A 20,767-nucleotide genomic window follows, 5' to 3' on the forward strand; every position below is an offset into this window, starting at 1 on the left:
AGGTGGGGCTTTACGGGGGACCCATTCCTTTCTGCCCGGGAGCCTGTTTGCATCCTACCACCATTAACCTGCTGTCCATGGTGCCTATGGCACTCTGGCTGTTTGTGCCATGGGGTGCCTGCAGGACTGCACCGAGCCATCCTTAGTCCCCACTTCACCCTCCCTCCCATGCTTGTGGGCACCCAAAATCTGGAGGAGGCCGAGGTGATAGGGGGCTGGTGTTTCAGTGCTGCCCCTAGCATGCACACACCTGGCTGGGTCATGACAGTGCCCAGGCTTGGCCACAACTTTGCTCTGAAATTGGAGTGGGCCCTGGGAGTGGGGAGAGGCCAGGCAGCGACAGCAGGCACTTTCCAGCCTGCAGGGGCAAGGGTGTTTCCTGGGGCCCTGAGAGTGCAGAGTTGCCTGGGTCCACAGCTGGCTGCTCTGCTACAGCTGGGCCTGGGAGGGCAGCGCTCCAGCCCCTCCAACTTGGAAGGGGGCATGGCTTTCACCTGTTCCCAGCTCCCACCAGTTTTATAGAGCACTCAGCCCTGGCTGTGCCTCCCCCATTGTAGCCAGTGTCATGGCAGCGGCCACTCCAGGTGGACCGCCGCTGCCATCAGTATTGCTCTGTCAATGACAGAAATAATAAACATAGTGTTCACATAAGGAACAAAAGCAGAGTGAAGTTGAAAAAGACACTCTTAAACAGCTTTTACAGTAGGCATCATGGGACCATAAGTACCCGTGTTCTGTTGGCAGGAGACCAGAGAGACAGGATGGCCATGACACTGTAAACCTTGGAATCTTGGGCGAGTTTCCTCACTATAAAAATGGTGATAATGATACCTATCTCACAGGTTATGTTACATGGGTCAAATAAGAAATACATAAAACCACGATGTTTTATTATTATAGTTTCTGGGAAAGACATGATTTTAAAATTTTGTAATATAGTTTACCAATAACTTGATGTTAGGAAAATTCTGAGAATCATCATTTTGGATTGTGTTTCTGGCCTTCAAAATGCTCCTTATTTTTAACCATTCCCTGAAAAACTCATGTTGCCAATCAAATCTGAATTACTGCCTGCCTATACAGGCCACTCTCCCTAAAACCGATTACCTTTTAACCACGATTCGAGATTTAGTTTTCATAATAGGAAATAACAGTTTTGCAGCATGGTCTGACGGGGCTTTAAAGAACAGCTTCAATCAGGCTGACATGTGCTTTTACTAACCATATTTCCTATAGCTGCACAGACAATGAGAAAGCGCTTCTGTGAGCAGAACCAATTATAAGTGAACAGGTACACTTTTTCCCAAGCCTGCTCATGATGTCAAATGCTTGATTAGAAAAGTGTTGTGCTTTTAGCTAAATGAGGGTAGATTTCTTTCCATTTACAAAAACAACCCATTTCCGCCTTTCATTCCACAGCCTCTCAACATCTAAATTTTCATTTCTCAATGGCAAATAGAGTCACAAATGTAACCCCTTGAGATAGGGGAAACAGTATTGTGATACTTGTTTGAAAACAAATTGAGTTAGTTTCAGGAAGGAATAGCCTGCACTATTGCACAAAATCAAAAGCATTGTGTGATCCTGGAGAGAACAGGGACAAGCTACACGCAGACAATGAGTCCCAGTTGGGGAAACATTGGGATGGATTTGACAGCCATGAAGAGGAATCTCAACAAGAGTGACAAATAAGGGAAAACTTTAAGATCACATGGATTAAAAAGCTGGTGGGGAACCTTCATGTGCATATCTAATAGAATAACACAACCACAGTAAATCAGGTTTTGGAAATACAGGACTAAAGTGGAGGAGTTGTGATTCTGAACAGAGGCAGTTCCTGGGAAAATCCTCCCAGAGAAGGTAAGAAAAGATGAAAACAGGAACCAAGTTTCTACTACATGCAGGATTAAGAAGCGAAAGCAGGCCCCATTAAATCAAGCATTACAGATAAGTCTCCTATTTGGGTGCCAAGGACAAAGAAACTTACAGGGAATGTCACCAAGAAGACTACCATTCCCCAAAATACCACAGGCTCACTTGAGGTCCTTCCTGTTTCTTGTCTTTAAAATTTTTCAGCTATGAAAAAGCAACCTGTTGATATTTCAAGGAACTCAACTGAAATTTTTTGTTTAAAATGTATTATTCAACTTTTAACTGGCCAGTGCATAAGTACAGAATCACAGATTGGTAGAATATTTAGCTAGAAGAAATAGTACTGATCATTTACTCTAAACTCATTTTATAAGCAAGGACACTAAGAATATCTCAGACCACAGAGCAAACTATTTACAGAGCCAGGACGAGAACCGTATTCTCCAAATTTCCAGATAAAGTTGTTGGCTTTCCCACTATAGTTATCTAATTCCAGATTAAACTTTCAACGTTTTCCCCCCAAAAAGTCATCACATTTAAAGCCCAAAAGATGATAATTCTGTTAATAACAGGACCCAGGTTGAAATAAGCTAAATTTTAAGTCAGAGTTGGAGAAGTTTTAAAATGAAGATTACTTAAGCAGAATAAGAGGGAAAATGCAACCAGAAAGAAACACTTTTGGCTTTGCACTCAAAGCAGATGTAGAATTAACCATTTCTTATTATCTCCATTGCTATCCTCCTAGCCCATGGCAGTATCAAGATGGCAATGTCCTTCTAACTCGTCTTTCTGTTTCCATTCTTGCTCCACTAGTGCCTAACCTCAACACAAAAGCCAAGATGAGCCCTCTAAGATGTAAGTCAGTTTCTGTCATTTCTCCACTCAATTCTCCTAATTGTTTCATCTTTCATGAACAATTAAGCCAAGATTACTACAACAACCTCAAGACCTAAACAATCTGCTTCCCCAATTTCCTCTCTGGTGTCATCTCCTTTGATCCATTTCAGTCACAATATTTCAGACTTCTGACCTGCTGGCTGAATCATTTTTATTTAATACAGGGTCTTAGTATGTTGTCCATGCTGGTCTTCTACTTCAGCCCCCTGAGTAGCTGGGACTGTGCCACTATGCCTGGCTCTGCCTGTCTTGAACACATTAGACACAGTCCTGCCTTAATGTGTTTATTATCTCTTTCCTCTGTCTGGAACATTTCCTCTCACTATGCATATTTCATCTTACCCATTCATGTCTTTGTACAAATGTCATCTTCTCAGTAAGGTACACCTTGACATTCTTTCAGAAATTATTCTACCCCCCTCAAACTCTTAGTCCTTCTCCTTTTGCTCTATTTTTATAGTACTCTTAATGCTCTAACATTTACCTGATCATTTACCTGTATCATTTACTTCCAAGTAAAGGTAAACATTAAGAGGAGTATCAAACCATTTACTGAGGAGTTTTGTTACTGATGACAATGTAACACAAAAAACCAGTATGTAAAATATAATAACCAACAGATATTTGCAGGAAGAAAGATTTGACTGAAAGCAGATTCTCATCATGTTATAATACATAATATTTGGTTTTATTCAGACGTGAGAATATAAATTCTGTACCATAGACAGTTCCACAGCATTGAAAGTTCCTAATGCTCAAGAAAATGACCTGATATCTCCAACATGCATTTATAGATATGTCAGAAGTACACCAGAAATTGTTAGAAAACATACACATGGCTTTCTATTTAGATTTAGCTAAATAGAATACAAAACCATTTGCAAAGATGGGAAAACCAAATATCATAAAAATTCAAATTCTCCCAAATTAATATGCTTAATATAATTTCAATCAAATATCTCACCAGATTTTTTTAGAAGTTAATAAAGTGTTTTACAGGCTCATTTGAAAGAACAGGAAGCTGAGAATCTAAGTAATTACTGATAAAAAAGATTAATACCAAGGAGAAGAAGAAAAAAAATAAGTTGGTGCAAAAGTAATTGCAGTTCTTGACATTGAAATTGCTTTTGCGCCAACCTAATACATATGCATATTAGGATGTACTAGAAAGTCCTACATTGTAAGTAACTGATATTGGTTTAGGACAATTAGGTAAATCAAAGGCACAGAGTAAAAAGTTGAGAAACTGCTTCCAGAAAAAACAGGTAAAGAATTGTTTAGTCAATATGTGGTAACGGGGAAATATACTAACCATTTGTGAAAGCAGTTTGATCCTCATCTCATACGATATGCAAAATAAATTTTTTCACAGATAAAAAGTTAAAGAAGAAAATAAAAATTTAGAATACATTATAGTGGATCTGATTTCAAGGCAAGTAAAGCTTTCTAAGATTAGAAGTATAGAACTAAAATGAGAATGAGCATTTCAATGCATTTGTTTTATTAGTATTATCATCATTATTAAGCAAAAAACCAATGTGGGTTGATCCTGGGTGGAAAAGCATTGATTTTGTGAGATGAAAAACCTTGAAGAAGGTTAAGGTTTAGAGTTAAGGGCCATCAGTCATTAGGAATTAGAACTTCTACTTCCTGTTCCTAGCTATTATCACCAAACCTTCACCAAATTTATGTTCACCTACAAGTGCATTTTTAGTGGTTCCTTAAAAAATAAAAAGGACAAATTTAATTGACCATTTGAGGTACTAAAGACCAGAGCAACCTTACGCAGTTGGAATGCCTGTATTGAAATGATCACAGGTGACTGAAAACTAGAGAAGAGTAAACAGCAAGAAAGCAAATGAGACAAAAAGAGAAAACATAAAGATCCTACACAACTTTTTGGAAATAATAGAGGAAGCATTGCCAAAATTATATGAAAATGAAAGCTTATTTGATTTTATTTAGACACTAAAGCAAAATTTGACATTCAAAGAATGACTGGAGATAACTGCATCGCACATACATACACATAAACACTAATACATATAGATACACATAAATATATGGATATATATAGTATATACCCATGTTTGGTGTGCAGAACACATATGCATGCATACTCATCAGCAACTTATTGAGTAAGCTGAACTTAATAATGTATATACAAGAGCCACCTTGATTCTTACTCTTTTATATCCCTTCAAATCTCTGTGAACTAGTGTTTATTCTAACTCTGCATAAAATCATGGGGAAATCCCATAGTCTTTAGTGAGCACATGGTTCATAAAAATCCACTTCACTCCAGCTCAGTTTAGCATGCTAACAAAGCTCAGAATCCTTCTCTAAGTCAAGACATCTTCCTGCTGTAGCTTAATCCCACTTGAGATTTTTAAGTCTACAGAAGAGAAGCAAGTATGTTTGGCTGCTTAATGATGAGCTCTCTTCAACTCCTGCATCCACGCACTAACTTTTCTTTTTTGATTTCTCTAGCTTACGGCCTTGGGAGAAAGTGGAATAAGAAGAAAGGATACACACTCTTGAATCACTAACATCTTTGTAATGTTGAAACAGCAGGAGTCAAAACCTAACCCTTTTATTCATAGGCCACTTCTTCAGATTAATGGGAAACCATCCCATTGGGAACCACACAAGTTTCTTTGACTAAGGCTAAGAATGTACCACTACCACCTTCAGTGCTTCTATTTCAGGAAATATACCCACTAGTCAAGGTCCCTTTCCATCTCTCAAGTTCACACCTTGTCTTCGGAGAACCCACACCTTCATTCTGCTATTGACAGAAGTGCAGTTTTCTTTCAATATAACTTACCCCAGGCAAAAGGAAGCTCTAGTCACAGCCTCTCACCTTTATATTTTGGAGATATGGGTCAACGGCCAGCTCCTATTTTCTTCCAACTCCCACAGCCCATTGTCAAGACCTCCAAATAGATCACTTGAAGATCCCATCACATAACTTGAAGTGAGGGAGAGGAACCCAACTTCTCTAACCCATAATGCCAGGGACTAAAAATTCACATGATATGGTTAACAACCATCTGTCAAACAATCTTCTCTCTCCATTTTGCTAACTTCTCAATGTTTCTCTTATTTGACCTGAGGTGAAAGAAAAGCCCCAGCACTTAAAGAACACTCACTCCTTGCTTCCAAGATGGGAAACTAGCTAATACTGCTGGCATCGATTATAGGACCTTCACCTTCCAAGTCCTGCATACACAATTCTGCAGCTCACTTTAAAATGTGGGGATTCACAGGCCTGCATTTTTGTTCTCAGGCTTTGGGTTCTCAGGCTTTGGGCTCCCAGGATGAAGAGTCAATGAAACAATCTGTTAGACTACACACATGTGTACATATGCAAATGTGTTCATATGTCACTTTATCACAGACACAGATGAATACAGAATCATGCACATATGTGTGTCTGAGTATATATGTGTATGAATAATGGAAATATAATATTGTTAGTACAAAATATTAATAAGATGAAATTGCTCCTGATTTTATTTCCTTCTTTCATTTTTTTCTCTTTTCTAAAATAGCATGCCTTACTCTTAAAACCACAAAAGTGTATATTTATATACAAACATATAACAGTGGATCTTATTTTAAAGTTGTGATATTAGTTAAAAAAAATAAAAGATCTCTGGAAATGACTAAGTAGTTAAGAAACAGACTTTTATATAAAGAAGTTTTTTATGTGATTAAAAAAGCATCAGAAAATTGAGAAGAATCATTTAATAAGTGATATTGAGATATTTTGGAATCACTTTCATAAATACCAGATGAGTTCAACAGTGTATAACGGTACACACATATACATACACGCTCTATATGAATGTGTATGTGTGTGTGTATATATACACACACACACATATATATGTGTATATATGCATGTGTATGCCTATGGTCTGCATATGTATATATATGTGTGTGTGCATATATAGATAAATTATTTAAAAACCAGAAATAAATATATGTGATGCACATGTTATTCACTGGAATGAAGATAAGTTTAAAAGCAATTTAGAAGCAAGCACAAGTGAAAAGGTGCACAAAAATTTAATACTTCCATGTGACTAAATGGAAAAGATCAAGTTTTCTGGAAATATCCCAAAATGTGACAAATTTTCAGACTCTTTTTAATATATGGTCTGTGAAAGAATTGAATTGGAAAAAAATAAAAGAAATTATAACGTTATCTCTTCTTCCTACAAACATTTACTGAGTGACTGCTACGTACCAGAAACTTTACAAAACACCGAGGAAGGAAATGCAAATACAGCCATGTGCTTCATGACAACATTTCCATCAAGGACAGATTACATATACAACTATGGTTCCATAAGGTTATAAAGTCGCTGAAAAATTCCTATATTAATGATGTCATCGCTGTCATAATGTTGTCATGTAACTAAGGCATTACTTACTGTTTTGTAGTCATGCTGGCGTAAACGAACCTACTGTACTGCCAGTCATATAAAAGTATAGCACATACAAGTATGTATAATATTTGATCATGATAATAAATGACCGTTATTGGTTTATGTATTTACTCTACTATACTTTTTAATCACATGTAAGTGTACTTCTACTTATTGGAAAAAAAAAAGTTAACTGTAAAACAGCCTCAGGCAGGTCCTTGAGAATGTCTTCCAGAAGAAGGCATTGTTATCACAGGAGACAGCGTCATGGTGATTTTGCCCCTGAAGACCTTCCAATGGGACAAGATATGGAGGTGGAAGACAGTGATATTGATGATCTTGACCCTTTGTAGGCTTAGGCTAATGTGTGTGTGTTTGTGTCTTAGTTTTAGCCTAAAAAGCAAAACATTAAAAAACAACCTTAAAATAGAAAAAAGTTTATAGAATTAAAAAAAGAAAAATTATTTTTATTTATATCTGTGCAAGGGTTTGTTTTAAGCTAAGTGTTATCAAAAGCATCAAAACAAAAAGTTTAAAAAATTAAAAAGTTTATAAAGTAAAAATGTTACAGTAAACAAAGGTCAAGTTATTATTGAAGAAAGAACAAGTCTTTTATAAATTGAGTGTAGGCTAAGAGTATAGTATTTATAAAGTCTTCAGTAGCATACAGTAATGTCCTAGGCCTTCACCTTCACTCACCACTCACTCACTGACTCACTCAGAGCAAATTCCAGTCCTGCAAGCTCCATTCATGATAAGTGCCCTATACAGGTGTGTATTTTTACTGTATGTTTTCTATTTTTAGATACACAAGTACTACTATTGTGTTACAATTGCCTATAATTGTACCATGTAACACTATTTAGTGTAGGAACATGCTGTACAGGTTTGTAGCCTATAAGCCACATGCTATACCTTATTGCCTGGGTGTAGTGCAGGTTATATTATCGAGGTTTTTGTAAGTACACTACATTCTATAATGTTCAAATAACACCTAAAGATGCATATCTCTGAGGTATTCCCATCGTTAAGCAATGTGTGACTGTTTTGAATAGCCCACTATAACATTTTATAGTAAGAGCTATGGTAGTAATTCGTAAGGCCTGGAATGAAAACCCACATTAAGAACACCAAAATCAGACTTGCAAGCCGTGGGTTGAGAGGCAGATGAGCACCTGGGAAATTTTCTAGAACAAGTAACAACAAAGAGTGGTCTAAATAAAGGATGGTTTCGAATTCTAGCTTGCACTCTGAGTAGTAGTTCTCTTTCCTCAGATCTTTCATGAACTAAAATCACACATTTAAAATAAGATTCATAATTACTCTCTGAGCTTGAGTGTTCATGTCTTGGGAATATTAATAACACTCATAGGGATATGGAAAGAATTGAATGAGAATTATTTAGTTACTTAAATATTAGTGAGCCCTCAATAAATGGTTATTTAAAGAAGTAACAAAATTTCAATTGAAAAATTAAGGACTCAGAAGAGAATAAAATATTTGCAGGCTGCAAATGTTTAATATAGCCAAATACTAAATGTATAAACGTGAGGCAAGGTATGGAGGCAGAAAAGCTTGAGAATTAAATAATAGATGGATGATAAACTATTGAAAAGAAAGCCACAACAGGTTCTCAGCAAGAGAGATACATGGTAAGATTTTCTTTTTAGAATGATCAAATTATCTGTAATGTGGATAATAAATTTAAGAGTGGTGATCAAAAACAAAAAGACTAGTTAAGAGATGGTCTCAAAAATCCAGACAAGAAATCACGAAGATCCGAAGTAAGTAGGTATATATATTCAAGAGATATCAAAGAAATGGAATCTACAGGATTTGATGATTGACAAATAGAAACAGGAACAAAAAAGGAAGGACTGTTCCTAAATATTTGGTTTAGGCAAGTCAATAGATGGTGGTGGCATTTGGAAAGATAAGAAATAAGAGAAGGAAGGATACCATCCCATCGTTAATCTTTTTTGTTTGTTTGTTTTTTGTTTTCTTTTTCTTTCTTTTTTCTTTTTTTCTTTTTTTGACTGTGTAATAGTTCTTATATTGTTCAATAGTACCCAGTTTCTCTCTACTTTCAGGCTTAAGGGAAGGTTACACTTTCACACTCGAGCATAGACATGGACTCTGAATTTCTCTGGCCAATTAAATAAGTGCAATTGATAGAGACAGAGATCTCACATTTGTGCATTATTAGTAGTTTGTGATTCTCCACTGTCCTTTACCCATACCATGATAACAAGTCAATTCCGGAAGAAGGAGCTAATTGAGGACGATGTATTTCAGAAAATTTTTCTTTGACAAGTTATAGATCCATGAAATCTTAAGTGACCAATTTAGTCATAATGATGTCCATAATTTTTATTAGGGGAAAAAAAGCATCAATTAGCCATGACTTGAATTTTGATTCTAAAGTCACAAATCTTCTTCATAGTACTGAGTCCCTTAAAATGTTGTTCATTATTTATATCTGAAAAGCAATGGTACATTGCATATGGTCTTGGAAAGTTATCCATTGTTTATGAGCTTTGTCTCACCTGTAAAATTAGGATAATAATAATTATGGAATTAATTTCACTAGTTTTGTATGAGGACTAAATGAGTTGATGCATATAGAAAACAGAATAGTGACTGATTCATTGTTAGCACTCATCTAATAAAGCCCTCTGGTTCTTACCTTTAAAATTTTTTAGTGTATTTCCTTTGTTCCTTATATTTTGGACTTTCTCAGAAAAAAAAATTCCATCTTCTTCTCTCATGGGCCACCCACTCTAGCTTCATCTCACCTTCTCAAAGAACATTATTTATCACATATTTGTTGACACTTGAATCATCGTCCTTAGTTTAGATTTCCTTCCTAAAGTACAGACCCATGGTAAACATCCTACTAGGCATCTCAGCTCAGAAATTTCAAACTAAACTAAACTGTAACCTTGCTTCTGTAAAACCATCTGTGATGGTTAATACTGAGTGTTAACTTCATTGGATTGAAGGATACAAAGTGTTGATTTTGGGTGTGTCTGTGAGGGTGCTGCCAAAGGAGATTAACATTTGAGTCAGTGGGCTGGGAAAGGCACACACACCCTTAATCTAGGTGGCACAATTTAATCAGCTTAGAGCGCAGCAGAATACAAGGAGGCAGAAAAATGGGAAAGGGGAGACTGACCTAGCCTCTGAGCCTACATCTTTCTCCTGTGTTGGATACTTCCTGCCCTTTGAACATCAGACTCCAAGTTCTTCAGTTTTTGGAATTGGACTGGCTCTCCTTGCTCCTCAGCCTGAAGATGGCCTATTGTGGGACTTACATTCCATTAGTTCTGTCCCTCTAAAGAACTCTGGCTAATATAGATTTTGGTACCAGGAGTGGTTCTAGGGGAAGAGGAACAGAATATTAAGGATGGAGTTCTTCCATTGGTTTTGGGGTTTCAGGAGTTGACTGCATAATATGATTAGATCCAAAAATGCTAAGGACTCTACTTCTAATAGTGTGGAGAACACTGATAGTCCTTGGCATGAACTGTTTTGAGAGTTATGCAAAATAAATGCATTTGACATTCCTGATACACACTCATGAGAGGCAAAGAGTTTAGTGACTCTGTGCATAATACCTTTGACCACATGTGGAGAACCAAGGAACCTTTGACCATATGTGGAGAATATAATGAAGCTCCTTGGTTGCTCCTCAGTTCAGTGAGCAAAGTGACTAATGAAATCTACGATTCTATCTCCTGGCCTCAGAAGTACATGCTAAGCCTCAAATCTGCTAAGATTGCCCTGAGTCTCCTGTACAGAAAGAGCTGAAATTGTGGAAAACCAGACACAAGATCTTATCATGTGAGTGGCTAACCTGCAACGAAAGGTACATGCACAACCTTGCCAGGAGTCTACTGTTAAAGTGAGGGCATTGATTGGAAAAGAATGGGACCCTGCAACTTGGAATAAGGACAAATGGGAGGACCCTGAAAAAGCTGGAGACACTGAGTTTGTAAACTCTCATGAATCTTTTTTGCTTTTTTGCCAGGAGAAATAGCTTCCCCATCCCCAGTAGTGACAATATCCCCTCCTCCACCCATGCTGCCATCAGCCTTTCCACCTTTGTCTAAGAAGACAAACCCTGCACTGCCTGAGGCAACAGTGATGCCCTCCCCTGAGGCAATTGCCAGGCAAGATAATGTTGATTCTCCTCAGAAGCCACGCCCAACACCTCCGTTTGCTTCCAGACCTATAATGAGACTAAATTACCAGCGGACCCTAGAGGTGAGGTTGAGAGTGTGACCCATGAGGAGGTACACTACACTTGAAAAGAAGTGCTTGAGTTCTCTAATTTATATAAACAGAAATCTGGAGAACAGGCATGGGAATGGATATTAAGGGTGTGGGATAAGTGGAAGGACATAGAGTTGGATAAGGCATAATTTGTTGATTTGGGCCCACTAAGTAGGAACTCTGCATTTAATGTTCCAGCTCGGGGAGTTAAATAAAGGTTCTAATAGTTTATTTGCTTGGTTAGCTGAAATATAGATTAAAAGATAGCCCACTGTGAGCAAGTTGGAAATGCCTGATCTCCCTTGGTTTAATGTAAAGGAAAGGATCAAAAGGCCTAGGGAGATTGGGATGGTGGAGTAGATTGGTCACTTGAGAACTACTCATCCCAGCTGGGAGAGTCCAGAAGATATACTCTTGACCAATGCCTTGCAAAATAGATTTATGAGGGCAGCACCTGCATATTTGAAGAGCCCTGTAATTGTTCTTCTCTGTATGTCAGATCTAATGGGGGAACCACAGTCACTCAACTACAAAATTTAAATATAGTGGGAATAATTGGATCCTGAGGTGGTAGGGGCCAAGTGGCAGCACTCAATCATCAAAGGAAAGGTGAGGGTAGCATTATGCTAGCATAATGGACAGCAGAGGCAAAGAGACAATCAGAATAGTCAGACTTGTGTAGAGCACTGGCATGGCTAATCACAGTGTTCCTAGAAGTGAAATTGATAGGAAGCCTACTGTATTCCTACTTAAATTATACAAACAGAAAATTTATAGGTCGAATGGGCAAAAGACTAACTTGAATTATAAAAAATGGAGAATCATAGCCCCTCAATAAATTTCCAGACTTGAGCCAGTTTACAGAGCCAGAACCCCTTGAATGAAAGGGAGGCAGGACCCCTTGAGGAAGGACTCTACTACATTACTGACAATTTATGCAGTGAATCTTTCTCCCATCCTTCCCCAAGGAGACCTCTAGCCTTTAACCTGGGTAACTGTGCATTGTGGAAAAGGACATGTTCTGTCCCTCTAGAGAACCCTGAATAATACGCTATTCTTCTACCTATGTTCTGTGTTTTTTATTTTAATGAATTTTCTGAATGTGTTTTAATCAATTTCACCACCAGCCATTTTGATGCTTATGTTAGAAATCTGGATACTTTCCTTATCTCATACCTTTTTATTTTCTACAATTTATCAACCATACATCCTACACCTACCATATGCTAAAATTTTCTTGCATACGGGTCTTCCATTCAGAGGCAGGCATCGTCTCTCTTATCTTATTGTTTTAGTTTCCTAACTTTGTCTCTCTGCCTCTGTTTGAATTGATTATCTGTGCTATAATTACGGTATTTTAATAGCTGCATTCAGGTATGATTGATAATTTTAAGTGTACAATGCAATGATTTTAATACATCTATAGATCTGTGCAACCATTACCGTAATCCAGTTTTAAAACCTTTTCATCACCCAAAAGACGTTCCTCATGTCTGTTTGTCGTTAAGTAAGTAGTGTTATGCCTACTTATCTCTCTAGGAAAACACTGATCTGCTTTCTGTCTATACTAACTACCTCAGTATTTTACTGTAATTACATAGTTCTAGTTTTCCTCTATGTAACCACCATCACTGGATGTAAAACTAGAACCCTATAATTGCAGTAAAATAAAAATTTTCTAAATTTTTCTTTGCTTATTATGAAAGTGTTCATTATTCTGTGTTCCTGAACACATTAACCCTTTATTAATTTTTTCCTGTTATACATCCCTGTCTATCTTAATGAAGAGAAGACTTCATATTCTCTCTGGATCTTATATTATCACCTACTCAATATGGTATTCAAATGAATAGTCCTAAGTTCTACTCCTGTTCTTAGTTCTACTTGCTGAAGCTTATTTCAGCTAAATCCTGAATTGTTACTAAAGAGTTTTTGTGATGCCAAAGTTCATCAGCTAAAATTGTAATGTCTCTTAGAGAGTTCAAGATATTCTCAACTTTCTTCTCATCACTGGATCAGGAAAGAAAAGTCCTAAGCATGATAAGCCTACATTCAAAAGAATAGCATGTCAGTAGGAAGTCTCTTTCCTTACTTGATCATTTTCCCTGACCTTTGATCTCTTCCAAAGGTATAGTCAAACTGCTACAGAACAGACATAGTGATACAGCTAGTATCCCCCAGGAGCTGAACTCTCCTTAAAAAAAATGACATTTACACATATTTAAGCAGATTTTAACAGGAAAATATGACACCATTTCTGGTTGCTTTCATTAATGAATCCATATACATAAATAATTCTACTGACAGCCATTTTATACACATAAAATAAGAAATTTGTGAGTGTGGATAGGAATTTTAAAAGTAGGCATAGATAGAAACGAGACCAAAGACTGAGCTCAAAGGCACTTGAACATTAAGAGTTCATGGAGATTGGAGAAGAGCCACCAAAAAAGACGAGAGAAAAATACAACCACTGCAGTATAAAAATATCAGGAAGGCATAATATTCCAGAATTCTATGAAAGGATTTTAAAAAGTAGGTAGTGTTCAACTGTGCCACATACTACCTAGTATTCATATAATATGAGGACTGAGGATTGACCATAAAATCTGGCAACCTGACTATCATCGGTAACCATGACACACCTAATATACTCCTCAGCCTAAATTACCTTATCTGCAAAATAGAGATAATCACAGCATCCATCTCATGGAGGAATATGGAAGATTAAATAAGAGATTAATACATGTAAGTACCTGGTATAGTGCCAGTTCAGTAATGAGCAGCTGGTGTTTTTATTGCAGAAGATTGAGATCAGTCTGGATCACAGACCTTCAGATATTTTATTATTGAACACAGGATGTCTGACAACCTTGTGAGAATTTGGCTGGAGCAGAGTCTAGTATGAATGGAAAATACAGAAATGATTTTACCTCAGGAGAAAAGCCGAAACCAGAACCAATGAAGAGAACAATAGCTCGGATAGGGTAGTTCTCAGCCTTGGATAACAATTGAGAAAACACATCTTACATGACTTTGTGTTTTATCCTATTTCACAACTGATAATTGCACACTTTTAAGACATTAATTACATTTTTTAAAAGCATTTGATAACAACAACAAACTTTTATTAAGGACGAATGGTATGTAAAGTTTAGTGATCTGAATGAGCATAAAGTCACAAGTCAGAATAATATTTGTATCTTTTCAGCTATACTAAAATAACAAATATTTATTCGTTTTGTATATTGTGTGACTTCATAATTTTATAATCAGTCCTTTTCAATTTTGTGTGTGCCTTCATAAATAACAGTGGATTTATTATACATTTCTTGTGGTCTTTAATGTAAAATTTGATTCTTGTTTGGCTAATTTTGTAGTCAATCGCCTTCTGATTTTACAGAATTCCCTCTTATTTTGTTCTCATCAGATCTAAAATCATCTGTGTAATTGGCTCATGGTAAATATCTCAAAGGAGAGCATTGGAGATATTTTAGCCTCTTACAAAGAGGCTAAAAGCAACTTGTCCTATTAGAAGTGTATCTTAATTAAGTATTGCTTAGAAAGTTTCTAAGACATCATGATTATATTGAAGTTAGATTCTGGACAAAGTACATGAAAAAGTTTAGGGCTATAAAATGTTTGCTGAGAGTTCTTCCTTAAATAATGCATGCACAAATATTTTCTTTGTCTATGAATTTTTAGAGTATCTATGGGCCCTCTGGTCTCTTAAACTTAAAGTTCATTTTCACTTTCCACTCTCTTCTATTTCTAAGACAAATTTTTTTCTTATGTTTTTTTACTTTTCAAAATTTGGAAAAAAATGCTGATTTTTGGAAGCCTATTTTTATGCATTCTTTCATAGCCATCTTGTGCTCATTTTCTGTCCTAATATTTATCGAGCAAAATTTGGTTTGGGAAGCAAACCTAAAATATATTTGTTGATGTAGGTCTGATATCAATGTAAACATCACCAAAGATTAAAAGTAATGGTTAGCTTGCAAGAAACTGGGGAATTGTAGCAAAACTTATTTGCTCAAATATATAGCTTATGTCTTATCAATTTATTTTTAGGCAAGGCTTTTATTCTAAAATAAATTCATAACTGACAAATATAGTAATGGAAAATTCAGATAAATCTGTTTCAAAACTGCATAGCCAACTGGAACTTATCTCCTCCACTTTTCTTCAACTGCTCTTTTGATTTTTTTTTTAAAGAAAAACTGAAGGTAATAAGCTCAAAGAAAGGAACATAAATATCTAGTGAGCCCACACTCAACTTAGTGATTACAGGCACTAAAATTTCTATAGAGATTATAGGAAGTTGGCAATTCAAATGCCCTCACTTAATACATACTATGTAATGAACTGATCATTTTTTCTGTTATTGCTACCATTTCAAAAAGGAATTTCCATGTAGTGGGCATTTAAGTAAGTGAAAACTATTCTAATTTTCTTAAAGGCCAGAAATCTAATGCAAAGTAATTTAGTCCAAATTTTGCTCAAGCCTTTTGCTAATCTATTGAGAAAATAAATAAATTTTATAAATTCAATGTTTTTTCCTGCTAAAAAAGTAATATTCAGTAACACTGAAAATATGACATCACATATTTGGTGGTATTTTTGTTCCTGATACTATAGGTAAGGAGTGGGGGAACAGTATTAACTAATGTTTTTCATCATTGCCCCCCAGGTGAGAACATTTTCAGTTGTTAGAAAGTTCAGAGAGGGCAAAAATGTTAGTTTATTCAAATATTTCCCATTGGAAGTGTACTTCAATTATGCCATAATGAAAATCATGTTCTTTAGCCATAAATTATCCAGAGAAAATCAGTATTTTATTATTAGTCTGATGACTTGTTTATTGTTTCTTGAAATTTCCCTAAAATCAGGTGATATTTGCAAATATTTTAGTTTAACCAATTCTTTTTCATTTAAAACTCAATTATACCAATTCAGCTATCCAGATGGAAGTATCAACACACTACATGTCACGACCAGAACAAAACTAAAATTCAGATCACTCCTCTCCCATTCCAGAAGCACAAAAAAAGCTTATAAATATTCTGCATATGCCATTGGGCACAGATTTGTACCTTCGAGGTTTCAGCTGTAACTCAAGTTTGGTTAACTTTCAACCCAGCACTTTATTCATCCTTTGCCCTCTTCTCCCGTCTTTTTCACTTCCTTAGTTGTCTGTTTATAGCCCATGCCATTTACTAGACAACAGACCTCAGGAAACTCAAAAATCATGATTTATTATCTGTACATGTCTCGCCTTAAGGAAAGCTCAAATAGCTACTAAAAAAAATGCTAAAATTGGCTGGGTGCAGTGGCTCATGCCTGTAAGCCCAGCACTTTGGAAGGCCCAGGTGGGCAGATCACAAGGTCAGGAGTTCAAGACCTGCCTGGCCAAGATGGTGAAACCCCATCTCTACTAAAATTACAAAAATTACCTGGACATGGTGGCAGGTACCTGTAATCCCAGCTACTTCGGAGGCTGAGGCAGAGAATTGTTTACACCTGGGAGGCAGAGGTTGCAGTGAGCCAAGATCGCAGCATTGCACTCCAGCCTGGGCAACAGAGTGAGACTTAAAAAAAAAAAAAAGCTAAAATTGTATCTCACAGTCAAAATTTGTCAATTTTTTAAAGGAAGTTCAAAAGTTTCCTGTATTTTTCCTATTTTCAGATTCAAAAACCCAATATTTAAATATGTCCATATTCCATCTTCATTGTGTTGGGTCTTTGAAAAACGTTATAACAGTAATTTTCCCTGTTCAGAGGGAAATCAGAATTACAGCTTCTATGTTACACGAAAAGGACCTACCATGAGTAGAAAGGTGGGAGTGTTAAGAAGCTCAGTGTCAGCTACAAATTCAAACACTCTTAATGTATTTATACTACATCAGGTTAACAAAAACAAAAACAAGTCACATCGTTTGTGACCAAACCCTGTTGATAACAAACAAGTGGGTATAATACTGCTCTCTAATGATCTAGATTTAGTCCAGTAACGTGGGTTTCTCTAACATATTTCAGCCACTGTAACTGTCACACCACATCAGAAGTGACAATTTAGCACCAGCAGCAGCTGCTGAAGTGTTCTCTCTGCACTCCCCAGGAACCATTGCTTTCCTTCTGCCTTTTTCAGGCCTCACTCTAATTCTAGTGCAGGATATTTTTCTGCTCATTTCACAGTACCTTGCCATTACTGCCTCCCTTGCTCTTTGTCTTAATGTCTCCTATGGGTGTTCTTGTCCGACAGAAATCTAGAAATTCAGGCAGCAAAGCGGACACTTGGGCATTAAATGGCCAAACAGAGTTAGTGAAATACAAGATTTCTGGTCCCAGCTGCAGTCTCTGAAGACTCGGACTCTCTCATCTTTCAACCAAAGGTTTGTTTTTCTGTCTGGTTATAGGCCCTTTCATCAGAATACAGAAGTTACATTTCTCCTATGTGGCACTCAGAAGTCATAGCTATATATATCCATGACAGGCAAAACCCCAGTGAGTATATGTTCTTCTAAACTATCTGAAACCACTTCTAACATAGAAACCAACCTTCAAGGAAGGAGAATCTACCTGACAACATTTCTATTTAGAACACAATTTCAGGTCCAGCTTCATTTATTTAGTCATTTTATAATGTTGTTTCCATCAGATTAAAAATTCAGATGCACAGATCCTAATGACATTATTTCCGCATTATGTCAAAAACCTAAAGGAAATGTTAAGGATTCCCCTGGCCTATTCCCACTCCTTTGTTTAGATCCCATACATTATTCTTATAAACAGTTAACTAGCACATTTAAAGAACAACTATATTATTATTTCACGTAAAACCTCATAGGTCTTGAAATAGGCTGTAATCCTGTTTGTAACCATCCCCCCACTCTTGTCCCTGCCCAAACTGAATTATAATTCTAAAGTTTCTACACCAATCTACTTTTTTTTTTCTTTTTAGGTATTGCTAAAGCTGGAGAACTGTTGCCAATCTTACTTTGGAAAATAATTCTATTTCTCCTAGTTTCTGTAAACTGTCCTCATGTATTCTTAATTTTCAAACATTTTAGATGAGCTTGTAGTGTTCATAACCAACAACAGATACCTGCTGTAGGTTAATTTGGCTAATGCAGAGTGAATTTTAGATTCTTTCTCTTAGACTGCCCATACATCTGTCTGTTACTTAACAATGCAAGAAATGATTTAGTAAAGTTAATGATCCATTGGGAAGGCAAAAGTAAATTCATATAATGAAGCATCTAGGACTCTTCTCTGTGCATGTAAAACAGCATTTTAATGAGCTAAATGAGTTTGAATATTTAAACTCTGAATAACCCTTACTATTTGTTATCCAAATTTAAAGCAATATTTCATATGTAATCCATAATAATAGAGGCTGGTTTTCAATGGCTGCTTTCTACCTATGAAGTATAAAAAATGTTCCTCAAAAACACACATGATAGAACAGGCTTAATGTAAATATCAGAAGAAACATAAAAGGAATATATGAAAGGATGACTTTGTGAGAATAAGAAATAGTACTAATATTACTATTTTTGGAGTAGATTATGGAGAAACTAAGAGAGCTTCTGTTTACATTCTATAAACAATGTACTAAACAGATTCCTGCCTTCATGGTGAAAAATAATTGCTGAAAATAAGGAGGTCAGTAGGTCTAAATACAGGTAGATTATAGCATCCTCTGACATTTTAAAGTGATTTCAGAGAAAATATAATGTTTTATCTATCACATTAGAATTAAAGGAACTATTCATAAACAAAGAATTGTAGACTCTTCTCAACTGTCTGATAAATTCTCAACCAGAGCAGGGATTCCCTGACAACATCACTGACATGATTTTCTATCTTCTGCTATAAACATTTTTGGGAGAAGAAATGTGTTCCAACATATTCCACCAAATTTGTCCTTCCTTTAACTTTCACCCAGTGTTGAAGATGTTGTAATGGAATATAAGTCTGCACTCTGCCACAAAGCAACTATTTAAATGTATAAAATAACTAATATCATCTAGTATCAAGTCTTCCAATTTTAGATTATCACTCAATGTCTTCAACTATTCCTCAATGAAAATGGCTCCAGAACATCTTAACATCTTTAATGGCTCTTTACAAACTCCAGTTAATAGTCTCTAGAGTGAGACTCAGAATTGGAACACCAAGAATCCATGTGGGGTCTGACCAGTAAAAAACAGTTAGAAATTATTAAGTATCTGTAATCCTACATGTACGGGTTTAGTCAAAGATTGCATTCACTTCAGTTTAGTAGTCTAGGCGTAATGTTGTTCTGTGAGTTTCTCTCTTAATAAAACACTTAGATCATTTTCATCTAATGTCTGGTAAATAACAATTTTTTAAAATTTTAACCTTTTATTCTTCCTATGAGTGCTTTTTTTGTGATTTGGTATTTTTTCTTAATCCTTTCTTTCTGATGATAGTGGACATCTATTATTTGTATCTCCATGTTTTTACATCCTGTAATTCTATATTGCTAGATACTAAAGGCAACCACACCTCATTCTCCTCCCAACTGCTATGGTTTAAATTGTTTTATTCCCTCCAATATTCACATGCTGAAAACTTAATCACCAACACAACATTGTTGGAAGGTGTGTCCTAATGAGATGTGTTTTTATTATGTGGGCAGAGCCCTCATTAAAGGATTAATGCTGTAAGAAAAGGGCTTGTGGAAAGAGTTCCCCCACTTTTGCTATGTGACAACACAACATTCCTTCTTTCCCATCAATGGAACAATAAGAAGCCATCTTGGAACCAGAGACAGAGCCAACTGGCATTTTGATCTTGGACTTTCCAGCCTCCAGAACTCTAAAACAATAAATGGCTGTTCTTTATGAATTACGGAGTCTGTGGTATTATGTTATAATAGCACAAACAGATACCCTCCAATCATGCCTCTAGTTGGAGTAAGTAATAAATTGGTTGAGTCAGGAGATGGCATTAATCCAACCAAGGCCCTTTCGGTTTTAAATTTTGAGCCAAAGAGATTATCTTCTTCTCTAGAGATGAAACAATGAGATGTGAGATGCAGGAACTCTTAGCAGTAGGCTGGGAAAAAAAAACTGAGACAGTTAGCCTGGGAAAAGAAAGCCAATATGTAATGAAAAGTAAAAACAACTTAGGCCGTTTTCAAGATTCCGGTTCCAACTATTCCTGAAGCTTAGCTATACCCTTAGGTTGTCCATGGGTACATGAGCTAATAAATTCATTTAAAGAAAAAAAAAACACAACAACAACAACAAAAAAAA

The 20,767-nt window shown here is 36.2% G+C and overlaps 1 protein-coding gene across 4 annotated transcripts in view; it reads right to left on the reverse strand.

Moving 5' to 3' along the window:
* The window catches only part of THEMIS (thymocyte selection associated), a 226,283-nt gene that overhangs the window by 97,800 nt on the left and 107,716 nt on the right, over positions 1–20,767 (reverse strand). Inside the window, exon 6 of one of the 4 annotated variants that reach the window (XM_077999394.1) lies at positions 15,262–17,071. The exons of the other annotated variants lie outside the window; for them this stretch is intronic. Coding sequence (XP_077855520.1) covers positions 16,862–17,071 — 210 coding nt within the window. The 3' untranslated portion in view covers positions 15,262–16,861. Of the gene's footprint in view, positions 1–15,261; positions 17,072–20,767 lie in introns of those variants that run through there. 4 annotated transcript variants of the gene reach the window in all.

Source organism: Macaca mulatta, chromosome 4 (genome assembly GCF_049350105.2).
Source record: "Macaca mulatta isolate MMU2019108-1 chromosome 4, T2T-MMU8v2.0, whole genome shotgun sequence".
Classification (NCBI taxonomy): Eukaryota; Metazoa; Chordata; class Mammalia; order Primates; family Cercopithecidae; genus Macaca; species Macaca mulatta.